Source organism: Spinacia oleracea, chromosome 4, assembly GCF_020520425.1.
Source record: "Spinacia oleracea cultivar Varoflay chromosome 4, BTI_SOV_V1, whole genome shotgun sequence".
In the NCBI taxonomy this organism is placed as follows: domain Eukaryota; kingdom Viridiplantae; phylum Streptophyta; class Magnoliopsida; order Caryophyllales; family Amaranthaceae; genus Spinacia; species Spinacia oleracea.
This window is the reverse complement of record NC_079490.1, coordinates 29,697,273-29,715,230: the sequence shown is the minus strand read 5'-3', so window position 1 is coordinate 29,715,230 and position 17,958 is coordinate 29,697,273. Positions and strand designations below refer to the sequence as shown.

General features: G+C 36.1%; 1 protein-coding gene across 2 annotated transcripts; it reads left to right on the top strand.

Moving 5' to 3' along the window:
- Positions 1 to 2,003: 2,003 nt before the first annotated feature.
- Positions 2,004 to 11,570, top strand: LOC110778512 (uncharacterized). 2 transcript variants are annotated; one of them, XR_008933000.1, is made up of 5 exons: positions 2,004 to 4,703; positions 6,220 to 6,816; positions 8,774 to 8,943; positions 9,821 to 9,925; positions 10,556 to 10,693. XR_008933000.1 is itself a non-coding variant. In XM_021983065.2 (5 exons), exons 1-5 carry the CDS (start codon positions 2,165 to 2,167, stop codon positions 11,246 to 11,248), a joined length of 3,903 nt encoding a protein of 1,300 aa, XP_021838757.1. In that variant the 5' UTR covers positions 2,005 to 2,164; the 3' UTR covers positions 11,249 to 11,570. The 2 variants fall into 2 exon arrangements, 1 of the variants encoding a protein (XP_021838757.1); XM_021983065.2 differs by lacking the exon at positions 9,821 to 9,925 and adding an exon at positions 11,205 to 11,570 and having other exon boundaries at positions 2,005 to 4,703; positions 10,556 to 11,108.
- Positions 11,571 to 17,958: the final 6,388 nt, after the last annotated feature.

Below are 17,958 nucleotides of genomic sequence, written 5' to 3'. Positions count from 1 at the left end.
TTCCGGCAATATCATCGTTTCCGGAGTATTCATTTCTTGCCTGTGACGATCTTAGCTCCCACTGAAACCAAGATCCGTCGGTTCCGAATATTCATAGATGGAGTATTTAATGCCATTAAATACTTGATCCGTTTACGTACTATTTGTGTGACCCTACGGGTTCAGTCAAGAGTAAGCTGTGGATTAATATCATTAATTCCACTTGAACTGAAGCGGCCTCTAGCTAGGCATTTAGCTCACTTGATCTCACTGAATTATTAACTTGTCAATTAATACTGAACCGCATTTATTAGACTTAACATAGAATGCATACTTGGACCAAGGGCATTATTTCCTTCAAACTTTGGCCGTGGATTCTCACTATTATATACATCAAAACGTTATCATGTAAGATCTTGTTAGATTGGTCTCGTTATGTATTTTCAAAATATCAAATTTTTATAATTTTTTCACATACAGAAATGGATATATAAGTGGTTAAATATTGCATTGGAGTGCGTGCAAATAGTAAATGTAAAGAACATTAAGGAACGGAGGTAGTACATTATAATGAATTAACAATCAATTCTTTCTTTGTTGACATTTTTATCAAACTATCATTATATCAAATAACAAGATACTTCCTCTGTTGTTTTTTTTATCTTCAATGAAAAACACAAAATCCCTAAAATCAAGTTAACACATTCAATCAAATACCATGATTCAATAAGATATTTTACCAAACATTCAATCAGATATTTTACCAAACTTTCAATCAGATGTTTTACACATTCAATCAGTTTATTTACCCAAAGTAAATTACCAATTTATTTTAACTTTAATCCAATTAGCAAGAGCATGACAAAGTAGAGCATAAATCCCTAAAATCAAGTACTATAATCAATGAAACACTAAATTCAATGAAAAACACAAAATCCCTCTAATCAAGTTATTAAATCAATGAAACAATACATTCAATGACAAACCCTAATTCGTATAAAAATTCATTTTGCATAATTGAAAAATTCAAATTCTGTATTAACACTAACCTCTTCATAGGACGATGCTGGGGAATGCCTAAACAAAAATTCCTCTTCATTGCCATCAGGTGCCTCACTAGCTTCACCAATTTCAGTAGAACCCATTCCAGTCGAATCCATGTTTGGGTGTTTCAAGAATTCGGATTTTTCAATTCAGTTTGTGGAAACAAATCCCTTCAAGCAAGAATATTGTGTTTGTTTAGTAGAAACAAATCCCTTTACAATTCATTTCAAGACACGATAAGAGAAGAAGAAGAACAGAAGAGAAGAAGAAGAACAGAAGAGAGAGAAAACGAAGGATGAAGAGAGGAAGAAGATCCCCAATTTTCATTTCAGAAGTTTTTGTTTTACAACCCAGTCAGCATTGCAATTTTTGCCATGTGTGCACTCCGTTACATAAAATTTGGAACCCGTTTTAATTTCCCCCCCAAAACTGTATTTATTTTACTTTGCTTTTATTTTTGGGCATTGTTATATACTCCCTCCGTCCCGGAATACTTGACATGTTTTCCTTATCGGGTCGTCCCTTAATACTTGACCTGTTTCTAAAAATGGAAATATTCTAACAATATTATATGATTTCTCACTCCACCCCTATTAACTCACCTACCCCCTACTCCATACAAAAAATAATTAAAAATTCAACCCCTACTCTCCCCCAACCCCACCCATTTACACATTTCCCACTAACTACATTAAAATGATACCCTACTATCAACTACTACCTATTAAATTAAATAAGTCAATTCAAGTCCCTTAAACTCTGTGCCGGTCAAACCGGATCGAGTATTCCGGGATGGAGGGAGTATTTGGGAATACATGCAAATTTACTAAATGCCCAACCGGTTTTAGCGATAAAGGTGACTTGTAAATGTTGTCCTAATCCATGTACGGAAATACGAAGGAGATAATGACACATTTATATTTCGTACGGTAAGATCATAAAATAAAATATAAAATTAAAATTAATGCAACTACTGTGTCAGTCCCATTATTCCACTCCTCTGCTCTTAGCGTGTTTTTCACTTTTTGTGCCAAATTTTGCATAATCCTTTCACCTGCTTCCCCAATCTGCAATCACCATACCATTTCTTAGTAAAATTTCTCTTTCTAGGGTTTCATTTCTGCAGCTTTCATCAACAACAATGGAGGAGCAAGAATCGACAGCTTCAACCGCCATTAACGCCACCGACGTCAGGTTACTGATGGAAAAAATCGGCGAATGTTTAGATAATTCGAAGTCCAGTGTATTCGCCATTCCTTCGGTTACCGAGAAATGGAATGCATTGCAGAGTTCCTTCGCCATAGTAGAAGCTTTCATGGTGAGCCGTGATAAGAAACTCGACTCAAAAGAGAGAGAAATTAGAGACAGTGTTAGGAAAGTTAATGGGTTGCAGGAGAAAGTGAATTTGGAGCAAGACGAGTTGCAATTCCGGGAGAAAGAGGTGGAGAAGAGAGAGAGTAGTGTAAAACAGAGCTACGAGGCGATTGAGTTGAAGAAGAATCAGATAGTTGAGGATAGGAAAGGGCTGGAGAAGAAGTTCAACGAGGTCGAGGCGAAGGAGAAGGATATTAAAGAGCGATACAGAGTGTTTGAGATGAGAGAGGAACAATTGGAGGTGAGACAAGGGAAATTGAAGACAAGAGAGGAGCAATTGGAGAAGATGAGAGAGGAGCAATTGGCGACTCGATGTAATGTGGAGAAAGTGTTTCAGTTGAGGGAGAAGGAAATGGAGGAGCGGGAAGAAGGGCTGAATTTGAAGGAGAGGCGAATTCAAGAGCAGATTGAGGAGTTGGAAGTGAAGGAGAGGAAGGTGGATGAGGGGTTTTTGGCTTGTCGGAAGCAAATGAAGTTGAAGAAGGATGAATTGATTGAGAAGCGGCGAGAGTTGGTGTTAGTAGAGAAGAAGTTGAATGAGCAATGTGGTGAATTGCAGTTGAAAGCTGGGGAATTGTTGGAGGAGCGTAAAGTGTTGGAGTTGAAGGGGGATGAATTGGCGGAGATGTGTAAAAGGGTGGACTTAATGAAGAAAGATGTTGAGGAAATGAATGACAGGTATGGAGCTGTTGAATTGAAAGAAAATGAATTGAGTGAAGTTCTCCTGTTGTTGGAATCAAAAGAGAAAGAGTTGAATGTGCGTCGAGAAAAGCTGGAGTCGACAGAGAAAGATGTTGATGAGTGTTTCATGGCAGTGACCTTGAAAGAAAAGGAATTAAATGAAAGTGTCCGAGCATTGGAGTTGAAAGAAAAAGAAACAAATGAGATGCGTAAAGAGCTTGATTTTAGAAAGAAGGCAGTAAAACAAAAAGAAAAGGAAATGAATGACAGGTTTGCAGAAATGGAGCTGCAAGAAAAACTAATCACTGAGAATCGACAAGGGTTGGTGTTGATAGAGAAGGAAGTTAATGAACGTTTCCGAGCTGTAGAATTGAAAGAAAAGAAAACGAGTGATTCTCTTGAAGGATTGGAGCTGAAAGAGAAAGAAATCAATGAGAGTTATGAAAGGCTGGAGTTGGTAAAGCAGGAACTCTATGAGCGGTTTCGAGGTTTAGAATTGAAAGAAAAGGAAACGAGTGAAGCTCTGGAGTTGAGTAAGAAGCAACTGAAAGCGCAATGTACAAGTCTAGAATTAAAAGAGAAAGAGATTAATGGCTATTTCAATGCAGTGAAATTGGGAGAGAAGCAAATGAATGACAGTGTTAAAGCTCTTGAGCTGAAAGTAAAGCAGTTAGAGGACTGTTGCAAGGGGATTGAGCTGAAATATGCCCAAGCTGCGGAATTGAGAGAGACTCAACTGAATGAAGGTCTTGTAGCTGTAGAAATGAAAGCAAAGGAATTAGAAGAGTGTTGTAAAATGATGAACTTGAAGGAGAAGGAACTGAAAGAGTGTTCCCAAGAGGTGAACACAAAAGAGAAGCAAATTAATGAGCAGTGCCAAGCTTTGGAGTTGAAAGGGAAGCACATTGATGAGCGTCACCGGAATTTGGAGTTGAAAGAGAAGCAAATTGATAAGCGTTTCCAAAGTTTGGAGTTGAAAGAGAAACAGATGAGTGAGCATTGCAGGGATATTGAGCTGAAAGAGAAGCAACTGAATGATGGACTCCAAGCTCTTGAACCAAAACAGAAGCACATAGAAAAGCGTTACGAAAGATTGGAGTTGAAGGAAAAACAGATGAGTGAGCAGTATAGGGTGGTTGAGCTGAAAGAGAAGCAACTAAATGAGGGCCTTCAAGCTCTTGAACCGAAAGAGAAGCACATGGATAAACGTTGCCAGAATTTGGAGTTGAAGGAAATACAGGTCAATGAGCAGTCTAAGGTGGTTGAGTTTAAAGAGAAGCAATTGAATGAGGCCCTTCAAGCTCTTGAATTGATAGAGAAACAAATAGCTGAGAAATACAGAGACATAGAGCTGAAGGAGGAGGAAATCAATGATCGTCATGAAGCGATGGAGGTGAAAGAGAAGCAGATAAGAAGGCGCCACATAGTATTGGATTTGAGAGAACAGCAAATCAGTGAGATTTGCCAACAATGCCAAGTGCAGAAATCTGAAGATAAACCAATCAGTGAGAGTTTTACATCTGCTGAGTTAAAAGAGAAGCAAATGAATCAGAGTAGAGAGGTGGTTGATTTCAAAGGGAAGCAATCAAGTGGCACTAGTATTGGTCTGGCCAGAGCAAAGAATGGTGAGATTCTATGTTCTTTTACCCTTAGTTTTAATATGCTGCCATTATTTTTTATTTTCCACTACTAGTGTATATGGAATGGCACCCAGTATGAGATGGTTGATTAGCTTATGTGTATAAATGGTATATGTCTTCTGCTAAAATATTAGATATTCACTACAACACTACTAAAACGTTTATTTCTTCGGTTGCTCTACTGGCTTCATTATTTCGCTGAGAAGAGGGCAGGGGGTTTAGGGAGAGCTAAATGATCTATGATTTTCTTTTGTTTGAGGCGGTTTTCTCGAATGTAAGAATGTAACACACTCCAAGTATCCTAGTCGGTAGCACTATTTAGAATTTCATTTGGCATGTTTCCATTATGACATGTATATTATTGTGGTAAATCAACTAATCTCTGTCAACATGCATAAAGTTTGACTTTAGTTAAGTGGTGAAATTTACAAGGTATAAAGGAGAGTAACCCTGTTTTGATGCTGTTCCTACCTTTGAAATGATTTTTGCCTTTAGTGAAAATTGTTTTGCTCATGTATGGCCTATCCCTGATCAGCTTATAAATGCAGAAACGTCAAATAGTATTTTCTTGGACTATGTTACTGTGCTGTCTATCTTGATGCTTTCTACATCATATATCTGAATATACTACATGAGTGAAACAGACGAACGGGTAAGTAAGATAGACTAGATATTATTATTTCGTTCCAAATCAATGTCAAATTTATACTTAGAATGTTCACATGGCTTTGTCATTATATGACAGAGAAAATCAATAGCAGCATCACATAGTGTTAATGGCTAATGAGTTAGGATGTTATGATTGCATTCTACTCAAAGATGCTGAGATTAAGATGGGTGCGGAAGCAAACTAATTTTGTAACAGCAATATATTAGATTGAAACCATTCAACACCATATTCATGAGAGATTGATTTGTCAGAGATAGCGTAATCAATCCGTCTAGCTAGTTAATTTGATGTTGACACTCTACTCGTGCTTTCAGAAAAAGAGTTCAAACTCCTCTGTCCCTTCGATCATACTCACAAGAAAGAATAAATCGTATTACAACATATATATCCTAATAATTCCAAGTCTGTTCAAAGTTTTTTCATATGTCATACTGTGGCTCTTTATTCTTTAAATTAGTGAATGGCCTCTATTTGTTTTGCAACTTCCAATGCATTGTAGAATCTAGAGTTCAAGTATTCATTCATCATGCTTACCCATTGGGCAAGGCTTTTGTAAGAGATAACATTTGTTCCTTCATCTTACTAGATTCATCAGCAACAATTCTGAGTATTTTTTCTGTGATTTACTGAATGGCCAACTAAACCACTTCCCTGGGATATATTGGATTTGAAGTTTAGAGTTTTCTCTCTTCTGTTCATCTTTTTCTCTTATATTTTTGGTGCTAGTGAAATGGTATGAATGACATTATTTCTTAGCCTTAGAATGTGGTTGTTGTCATAATATTCTCACACCCATTAATGTTTATTGTTGTTTCATGTTTACTTCCCTAGGGGACTCCACTTGGGAAGAAGTTGAAACTAAAGAGCCTCTAGCAGGGATTTTCTTAGTAACAAGTTCAGTTGCTTCATCCTCCATTAGGTTGGTTGATGACATACAATTGCTATGCAAAAATATGGACATCAAAGGTGTAAGATCATATTTAATTCTGCATGTGAAGGAGTATGATATCTTGGAGGATAAGATTTTGGATTCTCTTCGGCTAGCATCAGATCCAGCAAAGCTTGTTCTAGATGTTATTCGAAGTTTTTATGAGTTGGAATTGGAAGAAGTTCCAGTTAAATATTTTACCGCTGGCTGCATATATTTGTTAGTACAGTTAATGAAACTAAGTGCTGATATTCCCTCTCGTGTGAAAGATGAAGCCAGAGAATTTGCTGACATTTGGAAGTTAATGCTGAAGAAGGATAATATTCCTTTGGAGAATTTTGGCTTCTTGCAGTTTTTAGCCTCATACAAGCTAGCAGAGTTCTACCATGCTGATGATCTTCTTTCACTTTTTGTAACCATTTTTGATGAGAGAGAGGCTTATCAGCCTGAGAAAAATCCACATTTGTGTGATGCATTGGGACTGACAATGAATATTCCAGGTACTTTAAACTCTTTTCTCTGAATAGCTGAATTCACCAAAGTTTACTGTTTTGAGCTGGATGCTTGTGCGGTGCATTGGGACTGAATAGCTGAGTTCACCTGATTTTGGCTTCTCCACCCCCCCCCCCCCCCCCAGTTCGGATGTCCTTTGTTTAAAATAATCTGAAATGATTAAGAGTGTTTGAAAAGGCTCGATCCAATAGGGTTTCTAGATCCTAGCCTTATCTAAGTACTTCAGTTGATCATTAGATGGAAGTCACTGGTAGGACGAATCATTAGACACTTAGATATACCTCTTTTAATGGAAGTCACTGGTAGGAAGAATCATTAGATGTTCCTTTTCCCCTATACACTGAACAACATTTAAAGATTTGAAGCTCCAAACAATGGTGCGCTTCACTCAGCAGAATTCACTACTCTGTACTCCTAACATTATTACCAGAGGGAGGAAAAGGCCTACGGACCCCTCAAATTATCTTTAGGAAATTTCATTCAAGACCCATGCACGTAAGTCCTTTTTCATTCTCTTTTCTTTGATACGCATACGTGACTTGTCCCACATTGATGAACAGGAAAGAAAAATAGTCTACCTATAAGTCCAAAGAGTTATTCCTCCCATTGTTACTTGGTATTGGGATGAAACCTTACTTAGCTTGTAGGTCGTTCAACTGTCCTCCAATATGAGCAGCTGACCTCTCTTAACAAGATAGCATACATTGAATCAATTAACCCAATTAGGTGCTTTGCAATTTTATTTTTCCCCAAATTATGGACATTGAAGAGTGAATACTTAGGTGAGGGTGAAGTTCCCTGGATCCGTACAGCTCTTGCAAGTAGCAGTGGTCAATTTGTTTAATGTATGAGTTGACATGCCTGTATCTTCTGCCTGGTCTTCGCTCAAACATCTGGTGTCCTGTAAATTGCTCTGACCTTAATACCAAATGTAAAGCAATCAACCCAACTTTATCCATGGCACCTTAGTACCTGACTCTGAGGAGTATTCTTTCCTGGAAAAAGAATATGCATTGAAATTAGTTTCAACTGCGAGTTTAACATTGCTATTATACTGAAGTGGATAGTTTTGGCTTAGTATCTCATTTACTGATATACTTCCAGTGAGTTCCACCGTAGTAAACTACAGCATATTGTAATCTAGTCTAGTAAAGTACTCCGTAATAAAATTTGCTTGGGGCTTGAGGGGTAATAATATAAAGGCCTTGCACATTATGAATGTGGAAACTGCTCGGACCTTGATATCCGAAGAGAGTAGACTACTGGAGTGACCAACCCACTTTTTTGTAGTACCTGAGGGATTCCCTGTCCTTGGAAAAAACAGTATTTGAAATTTACTTATACCTCGAATTTTAATTCTTCGTATTGATATTATTTTAAAGTGTCTTATTTGCTTAAAAACTTCCACCATGATAGACTAAATTGTAAGTCTAGTCTTGTGGGTTAATCAATTTTGTTTGGGGGTTGAGGGATATTGATTAAAAAAGGGGGCTTTGCACATTGTAAATGTGGAAATTTGTGCCAAGTTCAAGCATTAGTGTATTCATCATTGTAGGATCTGCTTTAATTAATATTGAGGTCAAGTTTGTTCACTTGTATGGAAAACTAAGCAGGTTCATCATCCTTCTTTACTTCGTATTTTCTCTTTTCTATGGCATGGGAGTGCCTTCAATTCAAAAAGAACTCTCGAAGTAAAGAATAGCTGACTCCTAGGTTTAGGATCTTTGGCTCTTTACGATTCCTTGTTATTCCGTTCATTAGTGTATTAGAATGAGTTGTACCCCTTTTCTTGTGCTCTGGCCCTAGCTGACTAGTTTTTCTAGTCGCCCTGGGACATATTGATAATCAATGTCAATTGTTTTTTGAACATGTCCTAGGTTATCTCATTGTGCCTCTGTCTTTAGTTATTTGACTGGAGATCAAATTCTTTTTTTCATTGTGCAGATCTTGTCCAATCTCTGAATTTGAGAGGTAAACAGCTGCAAGCAGTCAGGTACATATGTGCGCTTAAGATGGAAGATGCCTTCCCAATAGTTTCACTATTGAGAACACATTTGGCGAACATCCAGAAGCAAGTTGAGGAGATAATCGATAGAGGCTGCAGAACAGCTCAGGTTATCATTTAAAAAAATTGAGGCAGTCTTTAATTTTCTAGTTTTGTTTTCTGCATTTCAGTCTGCTTTCATTGACTGTTCTGAATTCAGATTGCGTAACTTGTCAATGCAGAGTGGCAATATCTTGTGTATGAATGCGGCAATCAAATGTGACATTTTTCAATTCAATCTTTCATCCTTCACATTTCTTTGTTTACAGCTACATGCTTTCTTAAATGTATTAGGGCACCTCCTACTCGAATACTCAATACAGTTGAATGATAAAACATAAAAAAGAAAAAGGGAGATACGGAGATATGAGATGATTAATTAACAAAGGCTTGCGAAAGCATAGTGGTAGGGAGCTTGAGTTAGAAAGACAAGCATCAAAATTCTTCAAAAGGAAGTGAAAGTAAAAGGGGGGTTGAGTCAAATAGTGGAAATCAGCCCTCACATTTATAACATCATATTAACATTTTGAAATCTTGCATCATGTAGATTTAAGAATCGGAGAAGACGTTGAAGATGTTCCGTTTCCATCGTCTGATTTAAGAGTCGGGGACTAGAATTGGTATGATTAGTAATTTTCCATGAGTTTGGAAGTGGATGCTTCAACTTGCTCATATATTGAGTTTAAATTTGACCTGCAGAAACCACCCTTTGGTCCTCAGGAGAACATTAAGTTTGTGATTTATTTAGTGATAATTTACTCAGTAGTCTAAGTAATAAGCATTTTCTGTATAACATAAGGGCTAGCTCCGGTAGATATGATACGCTCTGTTATTACATGAGCCTATATGTGTTTATGCACGCGGAACATGCTGATAGTTAATTAGAGGGGGTAGGGGGGACAATAATATAGGGTTAACAAAAGTGCTTTTGTTTATTGGAAGTAAAGATTGACAGCTGAAATGAATATTGTGAGAGAAGGCTGCACCACTTCTTCTGTGCTTCACTACTTGTGTGTATGCTGTTTGGAGAATTGGAGACGGTACTGCACTAGGTATGACATATTTCTGCAGTAACTAACTATTCACTGGTTGTGTGTCTTGCTGTTTTTCTTTGGTGAATCTAGTAGGTTATTGAGGTTTATTGAGTAGTATCTTTCGTGATTCTAGTGTATAAGACATAAAGACATATTTCTGGGTGTGTTTCCCTGGGCCATGCTTGGTATAGTAGGTCATTAGATTTCTACAATGCAATTTTTTAGACACGTTTCTGTACTGTTGTACGGAGTACCCTTTCTGCGACAATAGGTTGCATCTTTATTCTGCAAATCACTTTTTTTCCTCTCCTTATTTGGTCATAGGCATTTGTTTTAGTAATATTTTTATTTTATTTTTGACCCTATGACGTGACGGGTCTTGGAAGCATATTTTTTCTTAATCTGTCCGGAGACTTGCATGGAGAAGTAGAAATGTAAAATGATCATCCGTCTCACATGGACATTTTCACACTTCATGCAAAACTTGAAACAACATAGCTTTGTATGAGGGAGTGTATGATATATTGATATTGATGTATTGTACTTCCATCTGAAATTTGTTAATCCAGTTTCCTTAGTTCTTCTCTTTGGTCTAGTATTCCAAGTTCTCTTTGATTGATTTTGTGAATGATTTGAACTCTCTTGCAGGATGATGCTGCCGATATGGAATTAACTGCCCTAAAAGAAGCTGTTAAATGTATTTCCTACTTCAAGCTCGAGTCCCGTTATTCTCCTGTTTCCCTTGAAATTCGCATCAAGGAGTTGGAAAAGGAGAGAAAAGAAAGAAAGAGCAGTGCACATTCGTTTGCATTAAAGAAGTGTTCAGACTTGGAAAAGACAGGAATAGAGGAGATGGCAGAAACAAGTAATACTCCAGATCTGTCATTTGACACCCATTCTGAGAAGAAACGCCCTGCAAAATCTGTAGAGTGTCCTAAACTAGAAAAGCGTCCTAGGGAAGTTGCTCATCATGGGTTAAACTCTCATTCTCCTAGAATTATAGGACCTCCCGCACACATCAGGCCTTGTGGACCTCCCGCACACATCAGGCCCTATGGACCTCCTGATATTTGGCCTATTCCTAGGTACCACAATGGTGCGGTTGCTGGTGTTCCATATAATGTAAGGACAGGTGAGTTTGGAGTTGCGGGAATGTACCCTGTTACTGTTAGTGTTGGTGCACCAACATCGGCTTATAATGGTAAGGCAATCATCTTTTTGTTACAGCACTCTTTCTGCTCTTTGCTTGTCAATGCTAGACCTCTTTTCATTTCCACGATTTTCCATTTATTCGCAGCTAGGACGTGGACGTCAGGCTCAGAGAACATTACGAGGCTGTGATTCTATTACAGTAGAAGCTAATTTAACCGGAGCTAAGTTTATGTAGTGGTTTGTGCATAGAAATCTGATCTTGCTAACAATTAGCGTAACTAGTTGCACTTGTAAAAGCGGCAGTGGTTTAAGTACTTCGAATGTCTAGTCGTACCCAGTCAACCGTGTGAAGAGACTGGGTGTTTAATAGTTTAGGTAACATAACATCCTGCAAATGATAAGTGTAAATATCAGTAGTAATTGAAGTTAGTCGGGCAGGCATCACAAAAATTCAGACTTGTATCTTCTTCTTTTCTTTTGCTTATTGTCATTTATCTTTGATTCCATGCTAGCTTTATCCTGTGTAAATGTGCGATGCCTTAGTTTTTTAATTTAAAATTTTGGTTATGTTATTTATCTATGTTACCTGAATTTAGATAATTATCTTGGACATGGATACGAGTCCGATACGCCTATTTTGTGAAAAAATTGCATGATTTTAGTCCAAAATAAAGTGTCCAAGCGTCGAGGATCTGACACGGGTATTTGAGGTAAAATGAAGAGTACGTATGTAATCCCCCCGTAAAGTTAGAATTTTATTAATATATTTAATGTATAGTTATTTATATTTAAATAGAATTTACGAATTTTAGTAACAATTATATAATTAATGTATATTTATTTTATTTAATTACATTTTAAACATTTTAATGATTTATACAATCAAACATAATTTTTAGAATTATACTTTGAAAAGAATTTGAATTACGAAAACATGTTTGAATTTGGAAAACACTTCTAATCGGTTTTGGATTCAAACACTAAAAGAAATTTTATTCCTATCCCGACCAATTAGTAAAGCCCACAATAAATAAACCCCAAAAGTTTACTCACAATTATTCTCTCTCCTATCAACTCACAAACCCACAAAAATAAACTCAACCAAAAGCTTAAGCTGATGGTTGAATCCCCAATATTAGTTTTATACTCTATCACGCCCCCTCACATGAAAGCGCTTTGGGCTTGAGTGTGGATGCAGCATAGGCTTCCTCATATCTAGCGCGAAATATTCCACTTTGAAATGAGGGGTAGATGAGATTTGAACTCGTGACCTTTGCGTCACCATGTCAAAGGACCAACTAAACCAAAAGCTTAAGCAGATGGTTGAAGCCCAAGATTAGTTTTATACTTTATCATGTTGATATTATAAACTAGTTTATTTTCAGATTTGTTAATCATGTTTAAGTTAGAGTTTTAATTACGTTTCGTCAATTTAATTTATGTTTTCTTGAAGTAAATTATAGTTTTTATGGTTTAATTATAGATTTCCAATTATATGTACTACATAATAAAGTTATTAATTTTCAGATTATATAATTTTGTTAAATAAGGGTTTTAAATTATTAAAGTATGAATTTTAGGGTTTTAATAGTTTTAAAATCATAGTAGGATGATTATAAATCATGAAAGTTATTATTTTTATGATTTTAAGCATGTTGGATATATTTGGAGTAGTTTGAAATTATTTCATATTGTTGGAATTTTAAAAAGGGATGATTTATTGGAGTTAAGACGATTTATGATCATTAGTGTAATAATCACTATGCTAGGAGGTTTAGTAGTTAAGTTTTGATGTTGGGGAATGTTCTAAATATGTTTAGGATGCATTTAGAGTGCTTTATTATTGCTGTGAATTATTGGAAGTTGATTGGGAAATTTTATTGGTTATTTTAGGCGGGGAATTCTTTTTAGGGGGCTTTTAAGATTGTTAAAATGGCATATCAATTTGTTTACACAAGGTACGTACATACCTATGTGTTTGTGGATGTGTACTATAAATAGAAACCATGTTGAAGTTATTTATAAACTTGTTTATGTTGAAATTGCATGTTTGATGCCCTTGGATTAACATGTTGAGCATAAAATTTTATGATAAGATTTATATTATGTTGTCATGATTATTTATGCAAGCATTATTGGGTTGGGAACTTATATTATTTATTTATATTGTTATGAATCGTAGTTCCCTTTTAGCATTTCACTACTTTATGAGGACCGTGGACCTTGTTTAGTACGTTGATATTTATCTATGAAAGGTAGTTAATTATTGATTATGGAATGATGGAATTAAAGTTGAGATTAATCTTGGATTGGTAAGTTGTGTGACCACTTATTAAATTTCAAGATAAAAAGGAAGTTGTAATTAATTGTTGACTGTGTTGTGTATGTTGTTGATGAGTCGTAACGACATTAATTGATAAATCATGTAAAGTGAAACCGGATAGCAATAGTTTTAGACTGTGCACGCCTGAAGTGACGGACAATTAAGAGTTGGAGTTCATGGTGGTAGCCTATGGCTTTTTCTGAGACCGGATTGATCACCGTGTTTTATTTTTAATTCAAGCGTTATTCCTCGATATCGCAGGTCATAGGAATACGAAATCGCGCCCGTATTCTGTCTTCCAAATGGAAGCTTTTCAGTTAGACAACTCAGTCCATTGACTAATCCAATTAAATGAATTGTTATTCAAGTCAGTCTAGTAAAAGTTATTTGCGAGTCTTTATGACGTCACTTATTATTGTTTGTTATTTGTGAGAATCATGTTAGGATTGTTCGTTTAATAGAATCATGTTAGAATTATAATTGATTTAGTATGTAGTACTCAGCTTTGCTGATTACGTGCTTTGTTTGTCTGTGTTGATCATGGCTATGCCTTATTGATCCTGTGATGACCCATTTTGGTGAGCAGTCACTAAGGATCAATAAGCATTGTCCATCTGCAGGTTTAAAGATGATGCATCATTGGGTTCGAGATTGGAGAGCTTGTAGTTTAGTTTTAATATTCTAAGTTAACTTGGGTTTGTTTAAGTGGACTTTGAACTCGTTGAATTAGTTATGTTGACTTTGTTTTTCATTGGTTGATTTTGGAGTTAAGTTGACTATTCACAAACTTAAAGTTAGTTATTATGTTTCCGCTGCAAAATTCTGAATAAGCCGATACGTTTTTACACGGGCGATAATGCCTTGATAATTCTATATATTTATATTTTATTAAATGGTTATTTTAGAAAAGAGAGAATTATCAGGGTGTTACACCGTATAACAGATTTTTTATGTAAGGAGATGATATAGAAATTATGAAACAACAAAAGAAGATGAATTTGAAGATCTAGTGATGAAACTGAATTGAATGTGAAATGAATAAAACTAATGGTATGGGAAAAGATATAAAATTTTACTGTGCAACATCAAGTAGAAGAAGAGGAAAAGATAGGGTAAAAAGGATTAGAGAAAAAATGCACGATGGTTTTTTGATTTTTTTTTTAAAGAAAATAACTCGTGACATCATGATATACAAAATTTCTGTTTTAAATTGTAAGTGTAGGTTTGTGAAATTTATGAACCCTACATATTAGAGAAATACAAATTAAGATGAATCTTATAATACAATGTTTGACAGGTTAACATGCAAGTTCTTGGTCCATTCTCTTCTGTATCAAATACTCCCTCCGTCCCGCAATACTTGAAACGCTTTCCTTATAAGGTCGTCCCGGATTACTTGCAATGTTTCTAAAAATGAAGACTTTCATTAATATTATATCAATTTCTCACTTACCCAAGGACCCACCTACATCCATAATTTCTAAAACAAACATTAAAAGTGGTCTCATGCACCCCCCGCCCCCACCCCCCACCCATTTAAAAGTTTGAAACAAATCCCATTATCTATATTAAAAAATACCCCACTACCAACAACCATCTAATTAAATAATAAGTCAATTACAATGCATTAAACTCTGTGCCGGTCAAAACGTTTCGAGTATTGCGGGGCGGAGGGAGTACAATTGTTTAGGAAAAAGGTATAAAATTACTTAGGATTTTTTGTATTTACTACCTTAAAAATACACCATTTTTGTATTAACTATCTTATGAAAAATATATTGATATTTATTACATCAAGTATGTTTTTGTTTCCGATCACTACTACTTTTTGGTTTTATCAAATTAAAATAAAGATATCCATTTCGTTTTTTTATCGTTTAAGTGATTCAAAGTCCTACTTTATGTGTAAGGATTTCACAGACTGTGCTTTTAAAATTTTGTAAAATATCAAACGAATCAAAAAATATTTGTGAACCCTTATAAAATATTTGTGAAATATCAAACAAATTATTTTAAAATAAAGATAAAAATACTACATCACCCATTACTATCAGCCTACAACTCATTCATGGGAGATACAACTACCACACTGACTACTATCAGTATACAACAAAGTATATAAGGGGCTTATTCAATGGATGATGAACAAAACTAGTTGGAGGGCCAACAAGCTTTCTATTCATTCCTACTTTGAACCTACAAGCATCATCAACACGAAAATGGCATGAGTCTTTTCCCAGATTTTTCAGTAGCGCTCTTTTGGTCCCCTTTCCACGAGTCCGACCTATGCCTTTCCTTCCTCCTGTGAGAGAAGATACCATGCTATCATGCTTGTTGCTGAAAGACGACCTGGACTTACACCCAACTCGTATGTGGTTGTCTTTGGTCGTGGCAGAGACAATGATCGAAGAGTCATTCTGGTCCTCAATTTTCTTGGGTTCGGGCAACCCAATCTCCGTCTCCAATTTATCCTCCTTGCCTTGATCCTCGGACATTGTATAATGCTCAATATCCACCATGGTTGACAGGGTAGAAGTTGACAAGTTCTTTTCCTGATTGTCCCTTGGCCTCTCATGTTTCTTCCTCGAACTAGGAACAATTCTAACAGTTATAGGAGACTGGAACTTAGAGTTATAATATTGAACTGACTTCCCTTGCTTTAGGTGAACATAATCCTAGAATGATAAGAGCCTGACCTTCTTTGGTTAACAAACCGATATTTGGGCTCTGTCAAATTTGGTCTTTCAAAGTTGTTGACACTCTCACAATCCTCCATTATTTCAATTCTGTCTATTTTAAAATCCTCACTCATTTGATTATCTTCAACGACACTTGCACAATCCTGCAACCGCGCGACCTCCATATCTGAAAGTTGTGCTTTCACATCATCGTCCATAACTGAACCATAATCACCCTTCCTTTTACTATCATCTGTTGTAGACCTCTTCTGTGGATTTTGACCATTCTCACTATTGAAAACCTCACCCTCATTACTCTTTGCCTTTTTATGAGTGTGGGATAAACCAAGACCCAAACCCAATGGGACATACTCATGATCACGATCACTAACCTTCCCCTTCTTCACTATGAGAGAACGGTTAATCTTTGATAGTTTCCTAGCTACTTCACAAAGGGAAATAATAACTCAAAATAAGCAAAATCACTTCTACTATACCCAATTCATCAGCCACCATGGCTCTCCTATATAAATATTTAATGTTGTTCAGATCAAACTCCAATATTGTTGTGCAAATAAGACCAACTTGCTCATACTCACTTTTCCTACTAAAACAAACAACTGAATTTAGTAGGATGCAAATTGAGAGATTATAAAGAGTGTTTGTATGCTCCTCTTCTTCAAACTCAAAACAACCAAGTATGGTTCCCGCATATCCATTTCTCCAAAGAATCAGAAATAAGGCCCTTCTAAAAAAAAAAGTTCCCTTCTTCTTTCACCTCCAGTGCAAAAATCCAGAACCTCTTTTGGATTTTTTTTGGGTTAGCAAGATGCCCAATCAATATTTCATCTTCCCCTGTTATATTATCCCCTTTCCTTAGGTGCTTATTTAAGTCCTCCCTAAATCTCTTATAGACAGCCACAGAACACATCACAAAGAAACAAGATAACCAAAAAGACACTCTTTGCAACTTAAATGGAATTAGCCCAAAAGCCTTCAACCACGAACATCAAAGATAACGATCGAGAGAATTACAAGAGCATTCTACAACCAAATTTAAATACCAGAAAGGAAGATTGCTATGAAACTACCTCACCCCGTCGGAGAACGGAAAAGGATGAGCAACCCACCTCTGTCTCCTACGAGTTCAAACCGATGGTAGATGAAAAGCGCTAAACCCAATAATATTTTGGGGATGTGAGGTTTTAGAGAGAGAAAATTGTTGTGAGTTACACTAATGTATTATATTTATAATTTGGTTTGTTGTATTGTGGCGAATACAAATTGATGATTCTACAATGGCTCCTTGCATGGCATGATATTGATAAAGTTAAATCATATTTTGATAATTATGTTGCGATTTAATACGACAAAAAAATAATGTTGCAATAATAAAATAATTAGAATAGACTTATCTCGATGTTGTGATGAATGAATTGAATAGTTTAGAACAATTGTCACGCCGTGGCCGAACCACTGTTCTAAAAGATGATTTCGCGCTACCCCGGTGCAGTAGAAAGCTCGCGATTGTCCTCCAAGGTTAACACGGAATCAAGGCTTGTGTACACTTACAAGACTCGATTGGAGTAAACATATGCCCAAAAACCAAAAGAGTATTTTTTGAGAGAAGATCAATTTGTATGGACACTTTTGTGTATATCTCTTTTTGGTGTACGAAAACTAGAAGATTTATATTATCAAGAATGGGAAGTGAAGAGTCAAAACAACTAGTGAATAATGGCCATCAATGGGGACCGTTATACATTGAATGCTAAAATATAATGACAGAATAATGCTCATTAAGGTTAATCAATTCGCAACGGTTACGGAATAATGTTGTAGCAACCATATGTAATCCCCCGTAAATTTATAAATTTTATTAATATATATTAACGTAC